Here is a 27,871-nt window from a genome sequence, read left to right as displayed (position 1 = left end):
TTTTTTTAGAGCTCTGATATATACCACACCCCTCACTGTAACACTCTGACCTACTCCACACCCTTCACTATAACACACTGATATATCCCACACTCCTCATTGTAACACTCTGATATATCCCACACCCCTCACTGTCACACTCTGATATACCCCACACCCTTACCATAACACCCTGATATACCCCACACCCCTCACTGTAACACTCTGATATATCCCACACCCCTCACTGTAACACTCTGATATATCCCATGCCCCTCACTGTAACAATTTATGGGTAGTTTCATTATCAGAGTGTGAAATGCTTACACTGTCAGCCTTGATTGTAAATGTGGATGAGAGATGTTATGTCTGAAGTAGAAAAATGTCGAGAGGATATTTGACTTGGAAACCTGGAATAGATTATGTCCATGCCCTTTGACCCAATCATACTTTGACCTCTTTCTGAAGACCACACTGCAGTTTTGCTTCTCTTTTCCAAGGCTCTGAGAGGGAGGTCATCAATTTGGGGAGGTCAGTATGTTAAGATTGGAGCTGCCACTGATGGTAGTGAATGTTGGTTTAGTGTGTGTAGTGACTCAGTGATTGGGATGGAGAGTGGGAATAAGTGGAGCTGGTCTGATGGGACAGTTTATGGCAAGCTCAAGGGAACCCGCATCGACACTGAATGTTTATCTTGGTGTTTTTCATACTGGAAAATGCTTTTTCTCTCAAAGAGGTCGCCCACTCTTGCCCTGAGGGGGATGAGAGAGTGTGAGAGCTTGTGTTACATCTCACAGTGAGGAGGGGCCACGATGTCACAGGCAGACTTTATATTGGGACCAGAGGAGTGTGTTCATTCTTCACTGAACTCTGTAGTCACAGGAGCGGCTGCTGGAAACCTGGCTGCCAGCATCGGAGGGAGAAAGATTTGTCCAAAATGCCCGGCTTCATCCTCCTGCTCCTCGCCACCTCCTTAACGTTTGCAGCTGGTTATCTTTACTGGGAGGATGAGAATTTCTTCCTCTACCCGGATTCGCTCGAAGACAGGAGCGAGACAGAAGGTGTGTTCCTCCCTCTCAGCGTGGAAGGAAGGGGGAGGGACGTGCTCAGGGGTCGGGGCAGGGAGGGGAGGCAGAGACAGGGGGTGATGGGGCCAGGGGTGGTGGGCACTGGTTTGCAGGGGGGTGCACGCTGTGGGGGAGGCAGCATCACGCCCGATTTTCAAAGGCTGGAGGGGACATGGGAAAGTGGGTGGGGGAACTGCATCTGCTGGGGGGAGGGCAAATGGTTGAAAAATGGCAGTTAGTGGGGGAAGGGCAGTTGGTGAGGGAAGGGCAGTTGGTGGGGAAGGGCAGTTGGTGGGGAAGGGCAGTTGGTGGGGAAGGGCAGTTGGTGGGGAAGGGCAGTTGGTGGGAGGGCACTTGGTGGGGAAGGGCAGTTGGTGGGGAAGTGCAGTTGGTGGGAGGGCAGTTGGTGGGGAAGGGCAGTTGGTGGGGGAGGGCAGTTGGTGGGGAAGGGCAGTTGATGGGAGAAGGGCAGTTGGTGGGGAAGGGCAGTTGGTGGGGAAGGGCAGTTGGTGGGAGAAGGGCAGTTGGTGGGGAAGGGCAGTTGGTGGGGAAGGGCAGTTGGTGAGGGAGGGGCAGTTGGAGAGGGAAGGGCAGTTGGTGGGGAAGGGCAGTTGGTGACGGAAGGGAAGTTGGTGAGGGAAGGGCAGTTGGTGGGGAAGGGAAGTTGGTGGGGAAGGGCAGTTGGTGGGGAAGGGACGTTGGTGGGGAAGGGCAGTTGGTGACGGAAGGGCAGTTGGTGGGGAAGGGCAGTTGGTGAGGGAGGGGCAGTTGGTGAGGGAAGGGCAGTTGGTGGGGGAAGGGCAGTTGGAGAGGGAGGGGCAGTTGGTGGGGAAGGGCAGTTGGTGGGGAAGGGAAGTTGGTGGGGAAGGGCAGTTGGTGAGGGAGGGGCAGTTGGTGAGGGAAGGGCAGTTGGTGGGGGAAGGGCAGTTGGTGGGGGAGGGCAGTTGGTGAGGGAGGGGCAGTTGGTGGGGGAAGGGCACTTGGTGGGGGAAGGGCACTTGGTGGGGGAAGGGCACTTGGTGGGGGAAGGGCAGTTAGTGGGGGAAGGGCATTTGGTGGGGAAGGGCAGTTGGTGGGGGAAGGGCACTTGGTGGGGAAGTGAAGTTGGTGGCGGAAGGGCAGTTTGTGGGGGAAGGGCAGTTGGTGGCAGAAGGGCAGTGATGGGGAAGGGCATTTGGGTGCAGGAAGGGCAGTTGGTGGGGAAAAAGCACTTGGTGGGGAAGGGCAGTAGATGGGAGAAGTGCAGTTCGGTGCAGCTTGGGCAGTTGGTGGGGAAGAGCAGTTGGTGGGGAAGGGCAGTTAGTGGGGGAAGGGCACTTGGTGGGGAAGGGAAGTTGGTGGAGAAGAGCAGTTGGTGGGGAAGAGCAGTTGGTGGGAGAAGGGCAGTTGGTGGGGGAAGAGCAGTTGGTGAGGAAGGGCAGTGATGGGGAAGGGAAGTTGGTGGGGGAAGGGCACTTGGTGGGGAAGGGAAGTTGGTGGGGGAAGGGCAGTTGGTGGGGGAAGGGCAGTTGGTGGGGAAGGGCAGTGATGGGGAAGGGAAGTTGGTGGGGGAAGGGCACTTGGTGGGAAAGGGAAGTTGGTGGGGGAAGGGCACTTGGTGGGGAAGGGAAGTTGGTGGGGAAGGGCAGTTGGTGTGAAGGGCAGTAGATGGGAAAAGGACAGTTGATGGGAGAAGGGCAGTTGGTGAGGAAAGGGCAGTGGGTGGGAGAAGGGCAGTTGGAGTAGGAAGGGCAGTTGGTGGGGGAAGGGCAGTTGATGGGGAAGGGCAGTTGGTGGGGGAAGGGCAGTTAATGGGGAAGGGCAGTTGGTGGGGGAAGGGCAGTAGATGATAAAAGGGCAATTGATGGGAGAAGGGCAGTTGGGTGCAAGATGGGCAGTTGCTGGGGAAGGGCAGTTGGTGAGGGAAGGGCAGTTGATGAGGGAAGGGCAGTAGATGGGAAGAGGGCAGTTGGTAAGGGAAGAGCAGTTGGTGAGGGAAGGGCAGTTGGTGGGGAAGGGCAGTTGGTGGGGAAGGGAAGTTGGTGAGGGAAGGGCAGTTGGTGGGGAAGGGCACTTGGTGGGGAAGGGAAGTTGGTGGGGAAGGGCAGTTGGTGTGAAGGGCAGTAGATGGGAAAAGGACAGTTGATGGGAGAAGGGCAGTTGGTGAGGGAAGGGCAGTGGGTGGGAGAAGGGCAGTTGGAGAGGGAAGGGCAGTTGGTGGGGGAAGGGCAGTTGGAGTAGGAAGGGCAGTTGGTGGGGGAAGGGCAGTTGATGGGGAAGGGCAGTTGGTGGGGGAAGGGCAGTTAATGGGGAAGGGCAGTTGGTGGGGGAAGGGCAGTAGATGGTAAAAGGGCAATTGATGGGAGAAGGGCAGTTGGGTGCAAGATGGGCAGTTGGTGGGGAAGGGCAGTTGGTGAGGGAAGGGCAGTAGATGGGAAAAGGGCAGTTGGTAAGGGAAGAGCAGTTGGTGAGGGAAGGGCAGTTGGTGGGGGAAGGGCAGTTGGTGGGGAAGGGCAGTTGTTGGGGGACCGTGTAACTGTACAGAGTCACTGTTTATTCAGGGTAAGGATCATTCACTGTGTCACTGTACAGAGTCACTGTTTATTCAGCAGGGTAAGGATCACTCACTGTGTAACTGTACAGAGTCACTGTTTATTCAGCAGGGTGAGGATCACTCACTGTGTAACTGTACAGAGTCACTGTTTATTCAGCAGGGTGAGGATCACTCACTGTGTAACTGTACAGAGTCACTGTTTATTCAGCAGGGTGAGGATCACTCACTGTGTAACTGTACAGAGTCACTGTTTATTCAGCAGGATGAGGATCACTCACTGTGTAACTGTACAGAGTCACTGTTTATTCAGCAGGGTGAGGATCACTCACTGTAACTGTACAGTCACTGTTTATTCAGCAGGGTGAGGATCACTCACTGTGTAACTGTACAGAGTCACTGTTTATTCAGCAGGGTGAGGATTACTCACTGTGTAACTGTACAGAGTCACTGTTTATTCAGCAGGGTAAGGATCACTCACTGTGTAACTGTACAGAGTCACTGTTTATTCAGCAGGATGAGGATCACTCACTGTGTAACTGTACAGAGTCACTGTTTATTCAGCAGGGTAAGGATCACTCACTGTGTAACTGTACAGAGTCACTGTTTATTCAGCAGGGTGAGGATCACTCACTGTGTAACTGTACAGTCACTGTTTATTCAGCAGGGTTAGCATCACTCACTGTGTAACTGTACAGAGTCACTGTTTATTCAGCAGGATGAGGATCACTCACTGTGTAACTGTACAGAGTCACTGTTTATTCAGCAGGGTTAGCATCACTCACTGTGTAACTGTACAGAGTCACTGTTTATTCAGCAGGGTGAGGATTACTCACTGTGTAACTGTACAGAGTCACTGTTTATTCAGCAGGGTAAGGATCACTCACTGTGTAACTGTACAGAGTCACTGTTTATTCAGCAGGGTTAGCATCACACTGTGTAACTGTATAGAGTCACTGTTTATTCAGCAGGATGAGGATCACTCACTGTGTAACTGTACAGAGTCACTGTTTATTCAGCAGGGTAAGGATCACTCACTGTGTAACTGTACAGAGTCACTGTTTATTCAGCAGGGTTAGCATCACTCACTGTGTAACTGTACAGAGTCACTGTTTATTCAGCAGGGTAAGGATCACTCACTATGTAACTGTACAGAGTCACTGTTTATTCAGCAGGGTTAGCATCACTCACTGTGTAACTGTACAGAGTCACTGTTTATTCAGCAGGGTGAGTGTTTTCTGTTCTCAATATCTAATTAGTGGCCTCACTGTATAAAGGCAGCATTTTGACTGAGGCACCAGAAACAACAACAGCAAACTCAGCCCTGTCGACCCTGCAAAGTTCTCCTTACTAACATCGGGGGGCTAGTACCAAAATTAGGAGAGCTGTCTCACAGACTAGTCAAGCAACAGCCTGACATAGTCATCCTCACGGAATCATACCTTACGGATAATGTCAGACTCCACCATCACCATCCCTGGGTATATCCTGTCCCACTGGCAGGGCAGACCCAGCAGAGGGGGCTGCACAGCGGTATACAGTCAGGAGGGGGAGTTGCCCTCGGATCCTCAACATCGATTCCAGGCTACTCAACACACACACGGAACCCTCACAGCAGAGAGAGACATTCACACATCAGGCCAACATTCCTTTATTTATTCACCAGACGTGAGTGTCGCTGGCTGGGCCAGCATTTATTGCCCATCCCTAATTGCCCTTGAGAAGGTGGTGGTGAGCTGCCTTCTTGAACTGCTGCAGCCCATGTGGTGTAGGTACACCCACAGTGCTGTTAGGGAGGGAGTTCCTGGATTTTGACCCAGTGACAGTGAAGGAACGGCCGATATATTTCCAAGTCAGGATGGCGAGTGACTTGGAGGGGAACTTCCAGGTGGTGGTGTTCCCATGTGTCTGCTGCCCTTGTCCTTCTAGATGGTAGTGGTCGTGGGTTTGGAAGGTGCTGTCTAAGGAGCCTTGGTGAGTTCCTACAGTGCATCTTGTAGATGGTACACACTGCTGCTACTGTGCGTCGGTGGTGGAGGAATGTTTGTGGATGTGGTAGCAATCAACCGGGGCTGCTTTGTCCTGGATGGTGTTCAGCTTCTTCAGTGTTGTTGGAGGTGCACTCATCCAGGCAAGTGGAGAGCATTCCATCACACTCCTGACTTGTGCCTTGTAGATGGTGGACAGGCTTTGGGAGTCAGGACGTGAGTTACTCATCGCAGAATTCCCAGCCTCTGACCTGCTCTTGTAGCCACAGTATCTATGTGGCTAGTCCGGTTCAGTTTCTGGTCAATGGTAACCCCCAGGAAGTTGTTAGTGGGGGATTCAGTGATGTAATGCCGTTGAACATCAAGGGGTGATGGTTAGATTCTCTCTTGTTGGATATGGTCATTGCCTGGCACTTGTGTGGTGCCAATATTACTTGTCACTTGTCAGCCCAAGCCTGAATATTGTCCAGGTCGTGCTGCATTTGGACATGGACTGCTTCAACTGTGGGATGCATGAGCTGAATAGTCCCTCCAGCCCAACCCACCAGCTTGTTTTAATCACATCGAGTTGAGACTGTCCCTATTTATTATATTCCCAGAAAGAATTCATTAACGTCAGAAGAGGTCGGAACCCCACTCAGGGACACATTAGTGGTTGCGCTTCTTAGCTGCAGATTAAACAGTGACTCACTCTTGATCCTTCAGTGGAGAAGTGTCCTGACACAGGGCACTGTTTCAGAAACAGAGCGTCACACAACTGCAGACAGGAATGCTCTACTGAGCTGTGGTTTTAACTCACAAAAATACAACAGTGTAGAGGGAGCTTTACTCTGTATCTAACCCCGTGCTGTACCTGTCCTGGGAGTGTTTGATGGGGACAGTGTAGAGGGAGCTTTACTCTGTATCTAACCCCGTACTGTACCTGTCCTGAGAGTGTTTGATGGGGATATTGTAGAAGGAGCTTTACTCTGTATCTAACCCCGTGCTGTACCTGTCTTGGGAGTGTTTGATGGGGACAGTGTAGAGGGGGCTTTACTCGGTATCTAATCCCGTGCTGTACCTGTCTTGGGAGTGTTTGATGGGGACAGTGTAGAGCGAGCTTTACTCTGTATCTAACCCTGTGCTGTACCTGTCCTGGGAGTGTTTGATGGGGACAGTGTAGAGGGAGCTTTACTCTGTATCTAACCCTGTGCTGTACCTGTCCTGGGAGTGTTTGATGGGGACAGTGTAGAGGGAGCTTTACTCTGTATCTAACCCCGTGCTGTACCTGTCCTGGGAGTGTTTGATGGGGACAGTGTAGAGGGAGCTTCTTACACACCTCCACTATTTCCTGATTTATACTTTGTCCTACAGTGAGGCAACTCTTCAGGGGCCTGTAGGCGACTCCCACCCGTGACTTATTCCCCTTGCTATTCCTTAGTTCCACCCAAACTGATCCACATCACGATCTATTGCACCTATATCACTACTCACCACCGTACCAATACCTTCCTTTATTAACAAAGCTCCCCCACCTCCTTTTCCTTTTTGCCTATTTTTCCGGAACATCGAATACCCTTCAATATTGAGTTCCCGGTCTTGGTCACCCTGCAGTCACGTCTCTGTAATAGCTATCAACTCATATTACTTTATTTCTATTTGTGCCGTGAACACATCTACCTTGTTACAAATGATGCCTGCATTCAGATAAAGAGCCTTAAGTTTCGACTTTTTACCATTATTACTCATTCTGGTTCTGATTTCTGCTACACTCTTCTGCCTAGTTTCTACTCTTCCCTGTCACACTTTGATTATCATTTGCATCTTCACTACCCTGCACCTCTGCTCTCGTTTCTTTTTAATTTTTTAAACTTCCCTTCAATTGAACCCTCCCCCGCCCCCCACTAATTAGTTTAATTTCCTGTCTACAACCCTAGTTATATGATTCACCAGGACACTGGTCCCGGCATGATTCAAATGAAGCCGGTCCCAAGGGAACAGCTCCTTCCTTCCCCAGTACTGGTGCCAGTGCCCTATGAATCGAAACCCATTTCTCCCACACCAAACTTTGAGCCACGCATTTACTTCTCTAATTTTATTTACCCCATGCCAATTTGCACATGGCTCAGGTAGTAATCCAGAGATTATTACCTTTGTGGTTCTGTTTTTTAATTTAGCTGCGAGGTGCTCGTAGTCCCTCAACAGAACCTCCTTCCCCTTCCACTGTCGTTGGTACCTACGTGGACTACGACAACTGGATCCTTCCCCTTCCACTCCAAGTTCCTTTTCAGCCCAGAAGAGATTCCCATAACCTTGGCACCAGGTAGGCAACACTGCCTTCGAGACTCTCTATCTTTGCTGCAGAGAACAGTATCTATTCCCCTCGCTGGTTATCCCCTTTTACTACTACATTTCTCTTTTCTCCTCCCACTTGAATGAGGCTCTGTACCACGGTGCTGTGGTCAGCTTGCTCATCCTCCCGGTAGTCTGTGCCCTCGTCCGCACTGGGAGCAAGAACCTCGTACCTGTTGGACAAGGGCACTGGCTGTGGCTCCTCCAAAGCTAAATTCTGGATTCCCATATCTGCCTCATTCGCAGTCACACCCTCCTGTCCCTGACCAAGGTCAAAATTTGATGTAATTAATCAAATGGGTTTGACTGTCTCCCGAAACACAGTGTCCAGGTAACTCTCCCCATCCCGGTTGTGTCACAGTGTCCGCAGCTCTGACCCCAGCTCATCAACTTTGAACCGAAGTTCCTCGAGCAGCCTAAACCTGCTGTTGCAGATGGTCACCCTGGGTCACAGCAGCGTCCAGCAGGACCCACATACCACAGCTGCAACACATCACCTGCCCTGCCATCTCTATTCTATTTAATTAATTACTTTGGATGTTAAATATTTTTAAAGTGAATTTCTTAACCGTATTCTTCAGCTGTAATAACGTATCCTGATTTAAACCACTTGGTCAATCAAAGGAGACATGGAAGAGAAAGCCACCAATCACCTACCTGTTTTGCTTTAACTTCACACTTCAGCTCTGAGAGATAGAAACAGGTTGAAGGGGCTTTCTGCTGCCGGATTTTATCTCCTGCCACCGCTGTCCTCACGCTGCTCCACGCTCCACGTGCTTTACTCTGTATCTAACCCAGGGCTGTACCTGTCCTGAGAGTGTTTGATGGGGACAACGTAGAGGGAGCTTTACTCTGTATCTAACCCCGTGCTGTACCTGTCCTGGGAGTGTTTGACGGGGACAGTGTAGAGGGAGCTTTACTCCGCATCTAACCCTGTGCTGTACCTGTCCTGGGAGTGTTTGACGGCGACAGTGTAGAGGGAGCTTTACTCTGTATCTAACCCTGTGCTGTACCTATCCTGGAAGTGTTTGACGGTGACAGTGTAGAGGGAGCTTTACTCTGTATCTAACCCCATACTGTACCTGTCCTGGGAGTGTTTGATGGAGACAGTGTAGAGGGAGCTTTACTCTGCAGGTAACCCCGTGCTGTACCTGTCCTAGGAGTGTTTGATGGGGACAGTGTGGAGGGAGCTTTCCCGTGCTGTACCTGTCCTGGGAGTGTTTGATGGGGACAGTGTAGAGGGAGATTTACTCTGTATCTAACCCCATACCGTACCTGTCTTGGGAGTGTTTGATGGGGACAGTGTGGAGGAAGTTTTACTCTGTATCTACCCTGTGCTGTTCCTGTCCTGGGAATGTTTGATGGAGACAGTGTAGACGGAGCTATACTCTGTATCTAACTCCGTGCTGTACCCGTCCTGGGAGTGTTTGATGGGAACAGTGTAGAGGGTGCTTTACCCTGTATCTAACACCGTGCTGTACCTGTCCTAAGAGTGTTTGATGGAGACAGTGTAGAGGGAGCTTTACTCTGTATCTAACCCCGTGCTGTACTAAAGGAATGAACGTGATGATTATTATTATACAAAATAAGGCAGGATCTGGCCAAGGTAGACTGGGAACAGTTACTTGTGGGGAAATCTACAGAGGAACAGTGGGGCATGTTCAAAAAGCAAATGGGGAGGGTACAGGCCCAACATGCTCCCTCTTGGGTGATAGGAAGGAGTAACAAGCCCAGAGAACCATGGATGACCAGAGATATTCAGGATACGATGAGAAGGAGAAGAGAAGCTTTTAACAGGTACAAGGGGAGCAAATCAGTGGAGGCATTAGTGGAGTACAGGAAGTGCAGGGTGGAGCTTAATAAAGCTATTAGGAGAGCAAAGAGTGGATATGCGAAAGCTCTGGCTGGTAAAAGTAGGGAAAATCCCAAGATATTCTATAATTATATCAACGGGAAGAGGATAACCAGGGAAAGAGTAGGGCCCATTAAGGACCAAGGGGGCAATCTATGGGTGGAGCCAGAGGACATCGGTAGAGGGTTGAATGAATACTTCATGTCCGTCTTCACCCAAGAGAATGAGGATGAAGGTGTGGAACTTGGGGAGAGAGACCGCGAGGTTCTTGAGCAAATTGATATAGGGAGTGACAAGGTTTTGGAGGTAGAAATGGGAAAGGGGTGAAATATAAGCTGGTTTAAAGGTGGGGGTGAAGAAAGGTTGGGGGGGGTTTGTTGGGACAAGCAAGCAGTGATAGGAGGAGATAACCAAAAGATGTCACAGACAAAAGAACAAAGAGGTGTTCTTTGTTCTTTTGTCTGTGACATCTTTTGGTTATTTCCTCCTATCAATGCTTGCTTGTCCCAACAACACCCCCCCACCCCCTTCTTCCCTCCCCCTTAAACCAGATTATATTTCACCCCTTTCCCATTTTTACTTAGTTCTGTTGAAGGGTCATGAGGACTCGAAACGTCAACTTTGCTCTTCTACACCAATGCTGCCAGACCTGCTGAGATTTTCAAGGTATTTCTGTTTTTGTTTTGGATTTCCAGCATCCACAGTTTTTTGTTTTTATCAAGGTATTGGAGGTGTTGGCAGGCTTAAAAGTGGACAAATCTCCAGGTCTCGATGATTTGTGTCCCAGACTGCTGAGGGAGGCAAGGGAGGAGATCGCAGGGGCTCTGACCCAAATTTTTAATTCCTCTCTGGCCACAGGGGAGGTGCCAGAGGACTGGAAAACAGCTAATGTGGTACCGCTATTCAAGAAGGATTGCAGAGAGAAGCCAGGAAACTACAGGCCAGTGAGTCTCACTTCAATGGTAGGGAAACTATTGGAGAAATTTCTGAAGGAGAGGATCTATCTCCACTTGGAGAGGCAAGGTTTGATCAGGGATAGTCAGCATGGCTTTGTCAGAGGGAGGTCATGCCTAACAAGTTTGATTGAATTTTTTGAGGAGATGACCAGGTGTGTAGATGAGGGTAGTGCAATTGATGTAGTTTATATGGATTTCAGCAAAGCCTTTGACAAGGTCCCACATGGGAGACTTATAAAAAAGGCAAATGCACATGGGATACAGGGTAATTTGATAAGGTGGGTTCAAAATTGGCTTAGTTGTAGGAAACAGAGGGTGATGACAGAAGGATGTTTTAGTGATTGGAAGCCAGTGTCCAGTGGTGTACCACAGGGATCTGTGCTGGGTCCCCTATTATTTGTCATTTATATAAACGATATAGATGATTATGTGGGGGGTAGGATTAGTAAGTTTGCGGATGACACAAACATTGGCCAGGTGGTTAACAGTGAGGTTGAGTGTCTTGGGCTACAGGAAGATATAGACGGGATGGTCAAATGGGCAGATAAGTGGCAGATGGAATTTAACCCTGAAAAGTGTGAGGTGATACACCTTGACAAGGATGTATTCAATGAACGGCATGGCATTAGGAAGTTCTGAGGAACAAAGGGACCTTGGCGTGTGTGTCCATAGATCTCTGAAGGCGGAGGGACATGTTAGTGGGGTGGGTGAAAAAGGCATATGGGACACTTGCCTTTATCAATCGAGGCATAGATTACAAAAGTAAGGAGGTTATGTTGGAGTTGTATAGAACCTTGGTGAGGCCACAGCTGGAGTACTGTGTGCAGTTCTGGTCGCCACATTATAGAAAGGATGTGATTGCACTGGAGGGGGTGCAGAGGAGATTCACCAGGATGTTGCCTGGGATGAAACATTTAAGTTATGAAGAGAGATTGGATAGACTTGGGTTGTTTTCGTTGGAGCAGAGAAAACTGAGAGGTGACTGATCAAGGTGTACAAGATTATGAGGGGCATGGACAGGGTGGATAGGGGGCAGCTGTTCCCCTTAGTTGAAGGGTCGGTCACGAGGGGGCATAAGTTCAAGGTGAGGGGCAGGAGGTTTAGGGGGGATGTGAGGAAAAACTATTTTACCCAGAGGGTGGTGACGGTCTGGAATGCGCTGCCTGGGAGGGTGGTGGAAGTGGGTTGCCTCACATCCTTTAAAAAGTACCTGGATGAGCACTTGGCACGTCATAACATTCAAGACTATGGGCCAAGAGCCGGTAAATGGGATTAGTTAGGTAGGTCAGGTGTTTCTCACGTGTCGTTGCAGACTCGATGGGCCGAAGGGCCTCTTCTGCACTGTGATTCTGTGATTCTGATTTTGAGGGGGGGATGGAAAACTAAGAAGGTGGGCAAAAGAAAGAGACTGTGTGAAAGAGAGAGTGAGAGAGTGTGAGAGAGAGAGAGTGAGAGACTGTGAGAGAGATAGAGAAAGCGAGGGAGAGAGTGAGGGGTGTAAAACCTGAAATAAAAATAGAAAGTGCTGGAAAACTCAGCAGGTCTGGCAGAGAGAAACCGAGTTAACTTTTCGAGTCCATACATGTCTTCCTTGGCCTGGTGAGGATCCTGTCCTGTTTTGAGCCTAGTTTGACGGGAGGGTCTTGGGTGGTATGTTGATCAGTTGCTGCTCCAGCTCCGTTCTCCTGTTTAATCTGTGTTGTTATCACAATCCCACAGATGAGACGTGCCCCTGTCGCAAGGACCTCTCTCGCTGGGACAAGGCATTTGTGATGCTGGAAGACTCCCAGATGCGTCAGAACATGCTCCTGCATTCCGTCAACGGGATCCTGGCCGACGAACTCAAAGGAATTCGCTCCGAGGTGCGCCGGGCGCTGGCCAATAGCTTTGGGGCCCAGGGTCCTGCCCGCCAGCACCCTGCGGACATAACGAGCACCCGCCTTGCCAAGCTGTTGGAGCTGAGGCATGAGGGCACGGTCAAGTGGCATCAGGAGAGTGCCAAGAAGGTCCAGGAGGTCTTCCTCTTGGTGTTGGGCCTACACGACAGGCTCAGGGCCTTGGAGGGGCAGTTTGAGAAGCCAGGACCCAGCAGGGCAATGCCAGATGAGCAGGGTCTCTGCCCAAAACTGAACAAGGAGCTGCAGCAGATCAGAGCCGAGTTGCATACCCTTAGAGCTCGGGTACCTGCTCCAAACTTGGAGACACTGATCCAGGAGCCTCCAGCAGGTAAGAGGTTATTTATTAGATTGACCATAACCACAGAATGTCACACTGAATCTCCACACCCTTCATTCAGTATTGCTTCACCCTATCAGCATATCCTTCTATTCCTTTCTCTCTCGTGTTTATCCAGCTTCCCCCTTAAATGTATCGATAATATTCACCTCAACCACTCCCTGTGGGAATGAGTTCCACATTCTCCCCACTCTCTGGGTAACGCAGTTTCTCTTGAATTCCCCATTGGGTTTATTAGTGACTGTCTTATACTGATGGCCCCGAGTTCTGGTCCCCACTACAATTGGAAACATCTTCTCTACGTCGACCCTATCGAAACCCTTTCAGAATTTTAAAGACCTCGATCAGGTCACCCTCAGCCTTCTCACATCGAGATAAAAAAGCCCCGGCCTGTTCAGCCTTTCCTGATGAATCTCTCAGTCCTGGGAATGATTTCTGCACCATCTTTGGTTGAATGATCACGTACTATCATTATGTTAACATTAAATTGCTTCTTGAGACAATGATTTTCAAAGTGACAATGGATTTCACACCTTCTCTTGGATCCTAGCTGTAGATTCTTCCCGCTCTATTGGGTGTAGCTCCAACCTCTGATGGAGGGTTTTCACAATCAGGAATCCTTTGAAAGGAGGAATGTTGATAAAATCCTCCTTTAGTGTGTCAGTTCAGAACAATCATCAGGAAAAAATCATCGAATGATTACGGCACAGGAGACTGATCAGCCCATCGTGCCAGTGCTGGCCCTTGGTTTTGCTAGTCCCACTCTGTCTCATTTTCCTCCTAGCTCTGTAGCAAGTTCTTATTTCTTCAGATAATTATGCAATTTCCTTTTTGAAGTGAAAAAGATTGGTGAAGACAAACGTAGGTCCCTTACAGTCAGAAACAGGGGAATTTATAATGGCGAACAAAGAAATGGCTGTCCAACTAAATACATACTTTGGTTCTGTCTTCACAAAGGACACAAATAACATACCAGAAATGTTGGGGAACACAGGGTTTAGTGAGAGGGAGGAACTGAAAGAAATCAGTATTAGTAGAGAAATGGTGTTGGGGAAATGAGATTGAAGGCCGATAAATCCCCAGGGCCTGATAATCTACATCCCAGAGTACTTAAGGAAGTGGCCCTACAAGTAGTGGATGCACTGGTGGTCATCTTCCGAGATTCTATAGACTCTGGAACAGTTCCTACAGATTGGAGGGTAGCTAATGTAACCCCACTATTTAAAAAGGGAGGCAGAGAGAAAACAGGGAATTATAGACCAGTCAGCCTGACGTCGGTAGCGGGGAAAATTCTAGAGTCCATTATAAAAGATTTAATAGCTGAGCACGTGGAAAACAGTGGCAGAATCGGACAGAGTCAGCATGGATTTATGATAGGGAAATCATGCTTGACAAATCTACTGGAATTTTTCGAGGATGTAACTAGTAGAGTTGATGAGGGAGAGCCAGTGGATGTGGTTTATTTGGGCTTTCAGAAGGCTTTCGACAAAGTCCCACATAAGAGATTGGCATGTAAAATTAAAGCACATGGGATTGGGACTAGTGTATTGAGATGAATAGAAAACTGGTTGGCAGACAGGAAACAGGGTAGGAATAAACGGGTCTTTTTCTGAATAGCAGGCAGTGACTAGCGGGGATCGGTGCTGGGACCCCTGTTATTCACAATATATATTAATGATTTAGATGAGGGAACTAAATGTAATATCCCCAAATTTGCAGATGACACAAAGCTGGGTGGGAGGGTGAGCTGTGAGGAGGATGCAGAGATGCTTCAGTGTAATTTGGACAAGCTGAGTGAGTGGGCAAATGCATGGCAGATGCAGTATTATGTGGATAAATGTGAGGTTATCCATTTTGGTAGCAAAAACAGGAAGGCAGATTATTATCTGAATGGCTATAAATTGAGAAGGGAATGTGCAATGAGACCTGGGTGTCCTTGTACACCAGTCGCTGAAGGTAAGCATGCAGGTGCAGCAGGCGGTAAAGAAGGCAAATGGTATGTTGGCCTTCATAGCGAAAGGATTCGAGTACAGGAACAGGGATGTCTTGCTGCAATTGTACAGGGCCTTGGTGAGAACACACCTGGAATATTGTGTGCAGTTTTGGTCTCCTTATCTGAGGAAGGATGTTCTTGCTAAAGAGGGAGTGCAGCGAAGGTTTACCAGACTGATTCCTGGGATGGCAGGACTGACATATGAGGAGAGATTGACTCGGTTAGCATTATATTCGCTGGAGTTCAGAAGAATGAGGGGGGATCTCATAGAAACCTGTAAAATTCTAACAGGACTAGACAGGGTAGATGCAAAAAACTGCGGATGCTGGAAATCCAAAACAAAAATAAAAATATTTGGAAAAACTCAGTAGGTCTGGCAGCATCTGCGGAGAGGGACACAGTTAACGTTTCGAGCCCATATGACTCTTCAAGACTCGAAAAGTTATCTGTGTCCCTCTCCGCAGATGCTGCCAGACCTGCTGAGTTTTTCCAGGTATTTTTATTTTTGTTTTAGACAGGGTAGATGCAGGAAGGATGTTCCCGATGGTGGGGGAGTCCAGAACCAGGGGTCACAGCCTGAGGATACAGGACCATTTAGGACTGAGATGAGGAGAAATTTCTTCACCCAGAGAGTGGTGAGCCTGTGGAATTCATTACCACAGAAAGTAGTTGAGGCCAAAACATTGTATGTTTTCAAGAAGGAGTTAGATATAACTCTTGGGGCGAAAGGGATCAAAGGGTATAGGGAGAAAGTGGGAGCAGGTTATTGAGTTGGATGATCAGCCATGATCATAATGAATGGCGGAGCAGGCTCGAAGGGCCGAATGGCCTCCTCCTGCTCCTAGTTTCTATGTTTCTATGAAAGAAAAAATTAAGGAAGGAATTAATTTTTATCACACCATTCACAGCCTCAGAACATCCCAAAGCACTTTACAGCCAATGAAGCATGTTGTAACGCAGAAGCATGGTGGCCATTTTGCGCATAGAAAGATCCCACAAACAACAAAGTGATAATGATTGGGTAATGTGGTTTTGGTGGTGTTGCTCGAGAGACAAATAAGCACACCGGGGAGAACTTATGAACCCCTTCTCCATTCTCCAGAAAGTGGAAAGGCGGCATCTCTGACAATGCAGCACTCCCTCAGTACTGCACAGGCAGTGGGACTTGAACCCCGACTTCTAACTCGGAGGTGAGGGTGGCGCACTGAGCTGCGGTTGACACCTCTAACTTCACTCTTGTATTACAAACTTGCCTCTCATTTGTTGAGACTGCAATGGTCTGCTCTCCCATTCTCAGTTCATTGATTGCTCTTCAAATCTATAAATGTACTTCCTCAGCAACAACTAAAACTTGCATTTATATAGCACCTTTAATGTAGCAAAATGTCCCAAGGTGCTTCACGGGAGCAATTATCAACTCAAACTTCTCACTAAGCCACAAGTTAGAAGACTTGTGCAAAAGAGGCAGGAACATCTTAAAGAGAGAGAGCGATGGAGAGAGAGAGACGGAGAGGTTTAGGGTTGGGATTCTAGAGCTTAGGGATTGCAGCACAGTAAGAGGCCATTCGTCTCATTGTACCTGTGCTGGCTCTTTGAAAGATCTCTCCAATTAATCCCACTAATCCCTGCTCTTCCCCCCATAGCCCTGCAAATTTTCCCCTTCAAGTATTTATCCAATTCCCCTTTTAAAAGTTAATATTGCATCTTAACTGACTGCTCATCTGGTTCTTTTGATAAATATCTTTAATTTTTCTCCTTGGTTTTTAAAAATGTATTCATTCATGGCGAGCGGGTGTCGCTGGCTGGGCCAGCATTTATTGCCCATCCCTAGTTGCCCTTAAGGTGGTGGTGAGCTGCCTTCTTGAACCGCTGCAGTCCATGTGGTGTAGATACATCCACAGTGCTGTTAGGAAGGGAGTTCCAGGATTTTGACCCAGCGACAGTGAAGGAACAGTGATATATTTCCAAGTCAGGATAGTGAGTGACTTGGAGGGAACTTCCAGGTGGTGGTGTTCCCATGTGTCTGCTGCCCTTGGTCCTTCTAGATGGTAGTGGTCGTGGGTTTGGAAGGTGCTGTCTAAGGAGCCTTGGTGAATTCCTGCAGTGCATCTTGTAGATGGTACACACACTGCTGCTACTGTGTGTCAGTGGTGGAGGGAGTGAATGTTTGTGGATGTGGTGCCAATCAAGCGGGGTTGCTTTGTCCTGGATGGTGTCGAGCTTCTTGAGCGTTGTAGGTGCTGCACTCATCCAGGTGACCGACTCTAGCGCCACAAGAATCAGTGTTGCCCTAAGTCAGGCCAAATGTTTTGAATTCCATATTTATTTTAAACGGATTTCAAAATTTGCAGGCTGCCTGTATGTGATTTGAACTCAGAGCTGATTGGATCAGAGTTTAATAACAACCAGACCATCAATATATCCTGGTTTGTACGTGTCATGTACTTGCTGGATAAACAGGAGGATCGTCTCTACAGGCAAACAGTCAGGTTGCCAACTCTGCTTGGACCTATTCCTGGAGGTTTCACCACATGACCTCCTGATCCCTGTCCAATCGAAAGCAGTCTTTCATTCCCCCTCTGCATTTCATCAGGATCAACAAGCAGAGGAATTGGAAAGCTGCACCATTATTGCTAACGCCCCTGTAATCTGTCTCCTCGTCGGTGCAGACAGTAGTGTTCAGGATCGGCTTTCAATTCTTTGAGAGTCCAGGGAGAGCCCTGGAGGGTTGGCAAGCCCTAGTGTGGTGGGACACTGTGTCCCTCCTCCGCAGCCCCCAACCCCCACCAGCCCCCGCTACTGCCTGGGAAACTTCAGCCTTTCAGACATGGTTACAGCCAAGAACAGAACAGCACCACAGTCTAAAGCCAAACTTTAGACAAAGGGCGGAGGGAGTCCAATGATGCAATTGAGGCTCCAACCCACATGGGATGGGGTGGGGGGGGGGGGGGGGGGGGGGGGGGGGGGGGGGTGGGGAGCGAAGTCCCTTTTGCTGCCTGTTTTTGTGGGAACTGCAGGAGATGGTGGGTGGGATGGAGTTGGATTTAATGAACTGGGACAGCCCTCCATGGCAATGGGAAACGAGGTGCTGTCATGGAGGGTGAGAATCAGATTGGGAGGGTGGGTTTAAGGGCTGGGTGGAGGGGGTGGCAGAGAGGGTACCAGGAGAGAGTCAATCGGAGGACAAACGTGTTTTGCACAGTGGGGTGATGGGGGCAGTGTGGGGGTGAAAGGAAGAACATTTAAAGATTGGGACGATGTAAAGAAACTTCATGGAACCAACTAAAACAGAAAAAAGTGTAGAGACAAACTGAAAGGGCCTTCAGGCAAGGGCTGACTCATCTTTCATACCCTGACTGACAACCTCATCCAGTCTCTCTCACTGGGTTTTTCCCTCATCTCTGAGCCTTAAAGTGCTGGGTTCAAGTCCCACTCCGGGGTGGGGTGGGGTGGGTGGGAAGGTTTCCGGCCCTGTCTGCCACTGGGACCCCCCAGACTACTCACCCCCCCTCCCCGGCCGGAAGTCACTGGACTTCTGGCTGGGCCGCTGAACTTCTCAGTGGGTCCCGCCAGGACTCGGAACATAAATATGGAGCTGCCACTCCGAGGGGGTGCTGCATTGTCAGAGGTGCAGTCTTTCAGATTCGTTATTACACTGAGGCCCTGTCTGCCTTCTTACTGCAGGAATTCACCAAGGCTCTGTTGACAGCACCTTCCAATCCCACGACCATTACTATATAGGACAAGGGCAGCAGACACATGGGAACATCACCACCTGGAAGTTCCCCTCTGAGTCACTCACCATCCTGACTTGGAAATATATCGGCCGTTCCTTCACTGTCGCTGGGTCAAAATCCTGGAATTCCCTCCCTAACAGCACAGTGGGTGTATCTACACCACATGGACTGCAGTGGTTCCAGAAGGAAGCTCACCACCACCTTCTCAAGGGGCAATTAGGGATGGGCAATAAATGTCAGCCCAGCCAGCGAAGTCCACATCCCACGAATGAATGAGCAAAGATCCCACGACACAATTTGGAAATTGAGTGGGGGAGGGGGGTTCTCCTCTGTCCTGACCAATATTTATCCCTTAATCAACATCACAAAAATGATAGTCTGGTCATCCTCACATTGCTGATTGTGGGAGCTTGCTGTGCGCAAATTGGTTGCCACATTTCCTGCATTGCAACAGGAACCACACTCCAAAATAAAGTAGCTAGTTGGCTTAAAGTGCGGGTGTGTATCGAATCATCGTGCCTGTGTCGGCTCTTGCTCTGGCTGCATCTTTCTGGCAACATTATAAGCCCCTTCCTTTAATCTAAAACCATCTTAGTTTCTCTAAGTTAGCCAGGGTTGGGCCACTTTCCGTGTGGAGTATCGCTCTTTTTGACTGTATCACTCACTGTCTCGGTCTGTCTCTCGCTCCCTGATCTCGTTCACTCTCTCACTAATACAGAATTGGTCTGTGAATCTCTGTGTTACGTGATCCCATTATCCTTTCTAAATTCTCAGATCTGCCAGTTAAATAGGATGAGGTTAGAGCAGAAAACTATCAACCTTGGAAAGCTGACAAAAGCAATGATTAAAAGGTGCTGGTTAAAATGTTGAGAAAACGCAGTTTACTTTTAATTTGAGTGTGAGGCCCCAACAGGCTTTGGTTTGGGCACATTCCCATCTGACACTGGAATTCTGTGGGAAGCATCGATATCCCGGGAATACATTGCGACACTCAGTCTTTATTTCATGGATTGTTGCTTTTGCCATGTCCCCCAGGTTCCAATTTCTGAAAGAGTTCATACTTTCCCACACCCAGTCTCTCACTCCTTCCCCACAAAAACTGAACAATCTGTACTCTGTTCCCTCACTGCCTTCATTGTCCTGCTCCCAATTACCAAGCGAAGCACACACACACACAAACAGGCAGACCTACACACACAAACAGGCACAGACCTACACAGACAGACAGACGGACGCAGACACACGTGCACAGACACACACACACACACACACACACTAGCATGACAAGCACACACACATATAGGAACGTGCACACAGGCACACACACGCACATGGGGGTGGTGTGGGGTGAGTGAGTGGTGGTGGGGAGGGTTTGAGGGAAGTTAGATTCAGTCAGTGGCCACATGTTTTCACACACACCACTCACATCAATTGAAAGCAGATGTGATTAAACCACTGGACAAGAGGTAAAATAAAAATGCAAGACCTGCCCCAAACCTCTCCAATTTGAACTGGTAGAATGACCTAAATATAACTTAAACCTGCTCTACATAAAGCAGAGATCGCACTCTCTGATAAATGACTATTCTTTCCTGCTGGAGTTACAGCCTAACTGAACTTCAAAGCTAGCTGCTCCAATCTGAATGAATCTGTTGGTCCGTGCAGAGATTTTGAGTATTGTTTACTCCCAGCACTCCCGCCAACTCTTTATTTTTGCTGTATGATTGAGTCCATATCTGATTGAGAGTGGGAGAGCTGGTTGATATCATGGCTTTTATAGGGTGCGTTAAATGTCAGACATAGGTCACAAGTCTTCAGTATTTTCCTTTCTTCCTGCCTGGATTCCTAACTTGCACCAAATTCTGTTCACCCTCACTGTGCTTCCTGACTTACATTGGCTCCTGGTCTGGCAACGTCTCAATTTTAACATTGTCATCCTCATATTCAGATCCTCCATGGACTCATCCCTTCCCTATCTCTGTAATATCCAGAGGTTACAGCCCCACAACCCTCTGAGTTCTCTGCACTCCTCTAATTCTGGTCTTTTGTGCATCCTCAGTTTTCACCACTGGCTTCCCTAAGCTCTGGAATTCCCTCCTTAAACCTCTCCACCCCACGCTTCTCCTTTAAGACACTGCTTAAAACCAACCTATTTGACTAAGCTTTTAGTCAGTCACCTGTCCTTAACATCTCGTCATGTGTCTCGGTATCAAATTCTGTTCGATAATGCTCCTGTGATGTGCCTGGGGACTACTAGTTAAAGGCGCTATGTAAATGCAATTTGTTGTTAAGAGATTCTTCACTCAGTTCCTCTCTGCATTGGGTTACACAGTTTAGCTAAGGGACTCCTAATCTCACCAGCTGTAGACTAACTGATAGGGAATTGATTGATTAGTTGCTGGATGGTAGATGAACTGAGGTCTTTGACCATTTAGCAATCTCAAACCTGCATTTCTGTAGTGCCTTTCACATCCTCAGGATGCCCCAAAGCACTTTACAGCCAATTAAGTACTTTTTCTAAAGTGTGGCCCCTGTCTTAATGTAGGAAACATGGCAACAATTTGTGCACAGCAAGATCCCACAAACAGCAATGTGATAGCCACCAGATAATCTGTTTTAATGATGTTGATTGGGCGACAAGCATTAGCTCCAGGGCACTGGGGAGAAGCTCTCCCATCTTAAACCCCCAACCACTGTGCCCCCTCTTCTTCCAACAGTGGCCATGTGGAGTTTTTTTGTTACACCCCTCTTGAGAGATGGCACCTGCGGCAGTGCAGCACTCCTCCAGTACTGGCACCCAGGAGCATCAGCCTGGACCATAAGGCTCGAGTCTCTGGAACGGAACTCAAACTCCCAACCTCCTGACTCCAGATGACAGGGTGTCTGTCACACACCAAACCCCATCTCAAGGAGGGTCTGTCAAACTCAGGGCCCTGGAGGAGCAGGGCTGACATTTGGACTGGGATAAAATGCAAACGTGGTTGTTTGGTTGGCCTTTGAATCTGAGGGGAAGAGCAGAGTAGTGAACAAGCGTGTTTCTGTCTACTTCTGCTCACGCAGCTGTTCAACACTAATCCAGCCTCTGATACAAGACCAAGAAACGTTTGTGATTAAAAGGTCAGGCAAATGTGAGTTTTCATCCTCTATTCAATCTTTTTAACCTTTGTCCTTACTGTGTAATTCAGGAACAGAATGTGTCTGTGGAATGTTGAATCATACTACAATTCTTACAGTCAGATTTAAAAATAAGGTCAGAGGAATTATGTCACTTACTGCAGTGTTCAGCACATCCTTCTATCCCTTTCTCTCTCATGTGCTTATTCAGCTTCCCCCACTTAAAGGTATCGATACTATTCACCTCGACCACCCCCTGTGGGAGCGAGTTCCACCCTCTCCCCACTCTCTGGGTAAAGGAGTTTCTCCTGAATTCCCCGTTGGGTTTATTAGTGACTGTCTTATACTGATGGCCCCCAGTTCTGGTCTCCCCAACAAGTGATCTGGTTGCTGTTTGTGGGATCTTGCTGTGCGCAAATCTGCTGCCTCGTTTACTGCATTGCATCAGCGAACAGACTTCAGACATACTTTGTTGGCTGTGAAGTGCTTTTGCACCACCCAAGGTGCTGAAAGGCGCTACAGAAATGCAAGTTCTCCCTCTTCTACCCATGAAAAGACATTTTCTCTTTCTGATGTCACCAGTGCCACCAGGCAGGGAGAGAGAATTCTTCTAATTCCATGGGTATCACGTTTAGCTGTTCAAAACAGCTCCACTTGCATCTTAACTCTCTCAGTCTACAATTCATAAACAGAACCCGAGATCTCTGGTAAATGAGAAAGTCATGTAAGCTGTGAACTGATAGGCAAGGGGGAGCAGAGGGAATGGCTGGTCCAGGCCCTAATTTAAAAGAGGGCCAGGGCTTCCTTGTCAAAAGGGATCCAGCCTCTCAGTTGGCATGAATCCCTCTGCAAAACCGTTCTTGCCAGCAAAGTGCCCTGTTCAAAAGGGGGATTCCAGAATCTGGTGCCCTGTTCAAAAGGGAGGGGGGGGGCCAGAACCTGGTGCCCTGTTCAAAAGGGGGTTCCAGAATCTGGTGCCCAAAGTTCTGATGGCGTGCTTTCTCTCACTCCACCTTCAGAATAAAACTTCTTGGAGGGAATGTTTCGGAGACTCTCCCTTTAAAAGAGCTGATCGTACTGCCTCTTTACAAAGGCTACCTCATTTAAATTAAGTTTCCGAATCCTCTTCCCCCCGATCTGATCTACTCCACTGGTGTGTTGAGTGGACGGCAGTGTAACATGATACTGAGCCTCAGGGGCCAGAAGGCCCGGGCTGCCCTACTCAATCAGGAAGCAGTTGGGGTTACACAATTTGGTGGGGGGGCGGGCGGGAGAGATAGTCAGCATTCCTGGGCAGCGAGACGGGCTAACAAATTTAGTTGGGGTTCCCTCTTGAGACCTGCCCAGCCTCCTCCTCAAAAAGACCAGTCTGTGCATTCAGCTGAGTTAGGAGTAGCTGTGACGCCCCCTGCAGTCAAATAGCCTGCTGACATTCTCCGGCATGGCACATCTATTAAGAGTGGCTAGTCACGCAGAATGAGCTAGTGAGGAACCGTCTCCCTCTGGCTGACAAATGGTCTATGATTTGCAGGCAGGCAGGAGGAAACAATCGGATGTGGGAGCTCTTTCTGGGCGAATGGATTAGGGCTCAGAGTGACCTCCCTGGTCTGTCCAGAGGGGACGGGATCAGATTTTCCCCAGAACTCTGCTGGTCTTTAATTTCTCTCTGTTTTCACAGGCTGCCAGAGGGCATTAACATTTCCCGCTGCCCCGAAGGGGAGATATGCCATCATCCTCCCGGTGGACAACCGCACCCTCCCTGCCTTCACCGCCTGCATCTGGGCAGAGCCAAGCAGCACGATGAATGAGACAGTCCTCTTTTCCTACTGCACGGAAAGCAGCAGCACTGAATTCCAGCTCTACCTTAACAGAAGCTCAGTACAGTTCTCAGTTGGCCCCACGGAGGTGCATGGTTACGCTGGCCCCTTAGAAAAGTGGACGCATTACTGCGGGATCTGGGATGGTGACTCAGGGAACACCACGCTGCTGGTAGATGGGCAGACGGTGGCTTCGCGCAACCCGAGGGCTGGGCCGCGCGCAATCCCTGGCGGAGGAGCTGTGCAGCTGGGGCACAAGAGCGACAAATGCCAGGTGGGCAGGAATGGCAAGGCACCCACAGCCTTTGCCGGAAAGCTGTCAGGCTTCAACCTGTGGGACTTGGCCATCACAGAGACAGAGGTCGGCCATCTGCTGAGGAGCAATGGGTGTGACGATAAGGGGAATGTGATAGGGTGGGATGTCTCTCCGGTTACTGTGGGTACTGGTGTGCTGATTCATTAGGGAACTATTTGATTCTACTCTTTAACAGAGCTTTATGCCAGATTAAAAATTCCTCCCCCTAAGAAACTAAACTACATTAATTTCGCTTTCTTTTAAAAAAAACTTACAGAAGCTATTTTATGAAATTAAAAATGGGCTTCATTGACTTAATTACCCGGAATCCGCTCAAGGCAGCTATTTTGACCTCAATCTGGTCAAGGCAGCCATTTTGTGACCTCAATCTGGTCAAGGCAGCCATTTTGAAATCTTCACACCATGTGCCCGGCCTATTCTTTATTGCAAAACTATTCAAGCACCACAAAAAGAGGTTAAAAATTAAAAGCCATCAGCTTCTGCGTCCGCCAAATGTAGCATTTCTGCTCATTAGGACGCAGCCCAAAATGGCACCTGGTTAGGGGTGGCATTCATTCTTTTATAAACAGAATGCCTTGTCACTCAATAATATGATCAACTTGGGCTGCAGGGTGTGGAAAGAAGTCTGTTCACAGACACAGAGCTTGTTTTTCCTGAAAAAGTAAAGAATATGACTAGTTGAGAAAGAAAGTTTATTGATCCCTTGCCCCAGTTTTCACTCCTCCAAAGGGTTAGATGCTCCAGTCAGGTGTGTAACTGCAATGATGGTATTGGGTTTTCTATATAATACCTTCTAATGAACTAGTATAACAATGAAGAAATATTTGCTTTTCAACTTACAGTATACAACGGATCCTAATTTAGAGCTTGTCTGTAGTTTAAGTAAACTATGTTTAAACATATCTATATAAGTGCGTTATGGATTTTCTGTAGCAAATAGGCTTTTATTGCAAGATTATCTTGTATGTACAGAAACAGGCTCAACTGATCCACACCACTTAAATATATCTATTCGCCTCAACCACTCCCTGTGAGAGTGAGTTCCACATTCTCTCCACTCTCTGGGTAAAGAAGCTTCTCCTGAATTCCCCATTGGATTTATTAGTGACCGTCTTGTATGGATGAGCCCTAGTTTTGGACTCACCCCAGAAATGGAAACATCCTCTCTACATCTACCCTATCGAAGCACTTCATAATTCTTAAAGACCTCTATTAGGTTGCCCTTCAGTTTGGAGAAAAGAGCCCAGGCCTGTTCAGCCTTTCCTGATGGTTATAACTTCAGCCTCCATTGCCCCTTGAACAGAGAATGAGGGGGCAGGAAGCTGGGGTGGGTGAACATATGAATTAGGAGCAGGAGTAGGCCACTCGGCCCCTCGAGCCTGCTCTGCCACTCAGTAAGATCTTGGCTGATCTGAATGTAACCTCAACCCCACATTCCTGCCTACCCCCGATAACCTTTCACCCCCTTGTTAATCAAAAATCTATCTAGCTCTGCCTTAAAAATATTCAAAGGCTCTGCTTCCACTGCCTTTTGAGGGAGAGAGTCACAAAGTCTCACAACCCTCAGAGAAAAATATTTCTCCTCATCTCTGTCTTAAATCGATGCCACCTTATTTTTAAACTGTGATCTCTGGGTCTAGGTTCTCCCACAAAAGGAAACATCCTGTCCACATCCACCCTGTCAAGACCCTTCAGGATCTTAAAGGTTTCAAAGTTGGGTTGGGGCGGGGTGGTGGATTAACATCAGTAAGAGCTCCCAACTCAAACCAGCATCCAGTGATACTGCCCCATGGCCAGTTGCCAGATGAGGACTTAGCTGTGATCGAACTGCCCACCAATCACTGTTGAGACTCAGGGGGAAATTCAGGTTGAACACAACGAGAACCTGGGTGAAAAAAGTGGACAGAAAAACAGAGAGCAACTCAAACCCCAACAACTTGGATTTTTTTTGTTTTAAATTCTGCATTATACATTTTATTGCACATTTTTATATGGACAAAAATAACCAACTATTTAAATATTTTTGCTAAATGCAAATTATTTCAATAAAAATGACAATTATTACAAAATACATATTTCCTTTTTTGCTGTTTATGAATATTAAAATCGCTGCCCTCAAAACTTACATGCTGTAGTGACCAGTTTTAGTCACACCTCACAGTGTAATTAGATAGATTGAATGGGAACTGCTAAATGTAAGAAAAGAAAAATATTGTGGATGCTGGAAATCTGAAACAAAAACAGAAAATGCCGGAAATACACAGCACATGAGAGAGCATCTGTGGGGGAATGGGGGAGGGGGAGCGAGGGCGGCGCTGGGAGGGGGAGCGAGGGGCAGGTAGGGCAAGAGAAAGAAAAAAGGGTTAACATTTCAGGTCGATGACCTTTCACCAGAAATCAATCTGAAACATTAACTACCGTATTATTCAATCTCTCTCTGCAAAGACTGCCTGACTTGCCTTGTGTCTTCCAGCATTTTTGGATATTTCATCATTTAACATTTCTATGTCAACAGTCACTGTGCAGTTGCAAGTTCCGCTCACTAGGTGGCATGGTGTATCTTGACCTTCCAGAATCTCACCCTCCTCAACACATTGACACCTTTCATTCACCAAGTGACTACAGCGACCTCATGGGGAAATCACCAGCATATCAGAAACGTACCCTGGTTTGACCGAGGTTCCCTGCAAAGTCTTTCAGGGAACCCAAGGAGGATGGGGGCTTTCCCCACGGGGTTCCAGGTGTGAAAGTTGGGTTTGGGCAGAGCTGATCGCTCTTAGCTGGTCAAGCAGTTTGGGTGTCCAGCAGTTGAGTCTAGCAGGTGTGGAGTGAGGGGGTTGGAGTGGAAGCTAGGGTTGAGGAGGAAGGAGGAATATCCATTAGATAACAGCAGCAAAACAATCAAGATTTCAAAGGGGAAAATTCTTTGCAAATACAATGAGAAAACAGCAAACCTTAAATGGGTATTTGCAACTTGGATTTTTTGGCAGCAGCCACTTTGCACACAGCAAGATCCCACCAACAGCAATGAGTAAATGACCAGATAATGTTTTCTTACTGATGTTGGTTGAGGGATCAATATTGGCTCCAGGACACTGGGGCAAACTCTCCCCTGTTCTTCTTCGAAATAGTGACCATGGGATCTCAAAGTACACAGGCCTCGTTAGAAAGACAGCACCTCCGACAGTGCAGCACTCCCTCAATAATGCACTGGGAGTGTCGACCTGGGTTATGAGCTCATGTCCCTGGAGTGAGGCTTGAAGCCATGGCCTTCTGATTGAGAGGTAGGATAGTGCTACACATTGAGCCCCAGCAGATGAAAAGCACCCGGTGAGTTGCACAGACAGTGCTGCTCTCTCCTGAGAGCCAGGAACCACAATTGGTCAAAGGGAGCGACGAGGAGATGAAGAGGTTCAGGTGGCATTCCTGCTCCATAGCCCTGTTGGAAAGGATAGGTGCCGTGGGCCAGATTGGAAGTCCAGATGGACGAGAGCACATGCACAAAGAATGGCCACTCGGACAAAGTGTTGGGGCCAATGGCTGAAGTTGACATGACCCAGAAGCAGCAAAGAAACACCTGATATCTTTGACATCAAAGTTAGTTCCCTCCCTGCCACGTTCTACACTGCTAACTGGATCCATGGCAACTGCATCATCTGCTCAGACACACATTCGACATAGAGGTGAGATCGTGGCACTCCAGCTAGGGGTTGCCTCGCAGTTTGCTCCTATAGCTCTGGGACTCGGAGAGCATGCCACCTTCCCGTAGGCCTGCTCATTGCTCGGCACCAAATCTGGTCCGACGCTGGCAGAATCGTTGGCCCTCCGGCGTCGAGCCTTGGCTGCAACACAGACAGGATCACAATCGCAGAGCGAGTCGCCACTTTCCACTCTGGGGTCACTGGGAAAGCAGGCATGAGTAGGTGCCCAAAACAGATGCCCTGTCACACCCATGC

The 27,871-nt window shown here is 48.5% G+C and overlaps 1 protein-coding gene across 1 annotated transcript; it reads left to right on the top strand.

Moving 5' to 3' along the window:
* Window positions 1–821: 821 nt before the first annotated feature.
* On the top strand, window positions 822–25,984 carry LOC121274160 (pentraxin-related protein PTX3-like). Its single transcript, XM_041181343.1, has 3 exons — window positions 822–1,040; window positions 12,423–12,929; window positions 23,461–25,984. The coding sequence occupies exons 1-3, from the start codon at window positions 917–919 to the stop codon at window positions 24,060–24,062; spliced, it is 1,233 nt and encodes a 410-aa protein (XP_041037277.1). The 5' UTR covers window positions 822–916; the 3' UTR covers window positions 24,063–25,984.
* Window positions 25,985–27,871: the final 1,887 nt, after the last annotated feature.

Source organism: Carcharodon carcharias, assembly GCF_017639515.1.
Source record: "Carcharodon carcharias isolate sCarCar2 chromosome 33 unlocalized genomic scaffold, sCarCar2.pri SUPER_33_unloc_1, whole genome shotgun sequence".
Classification (NCBI taxonomy): domain Eukaryota; kingdom Metazoa; phylum Chordata; class Chondrichthyes; order Lamniformes; family Lamnidae; genus Carcharodon; species Carcharodon carcharias.
Note: the sequence above shows the minus strand (reverse complement) of the source record. Positions and strands in the feature narration are given on the sequence as shown.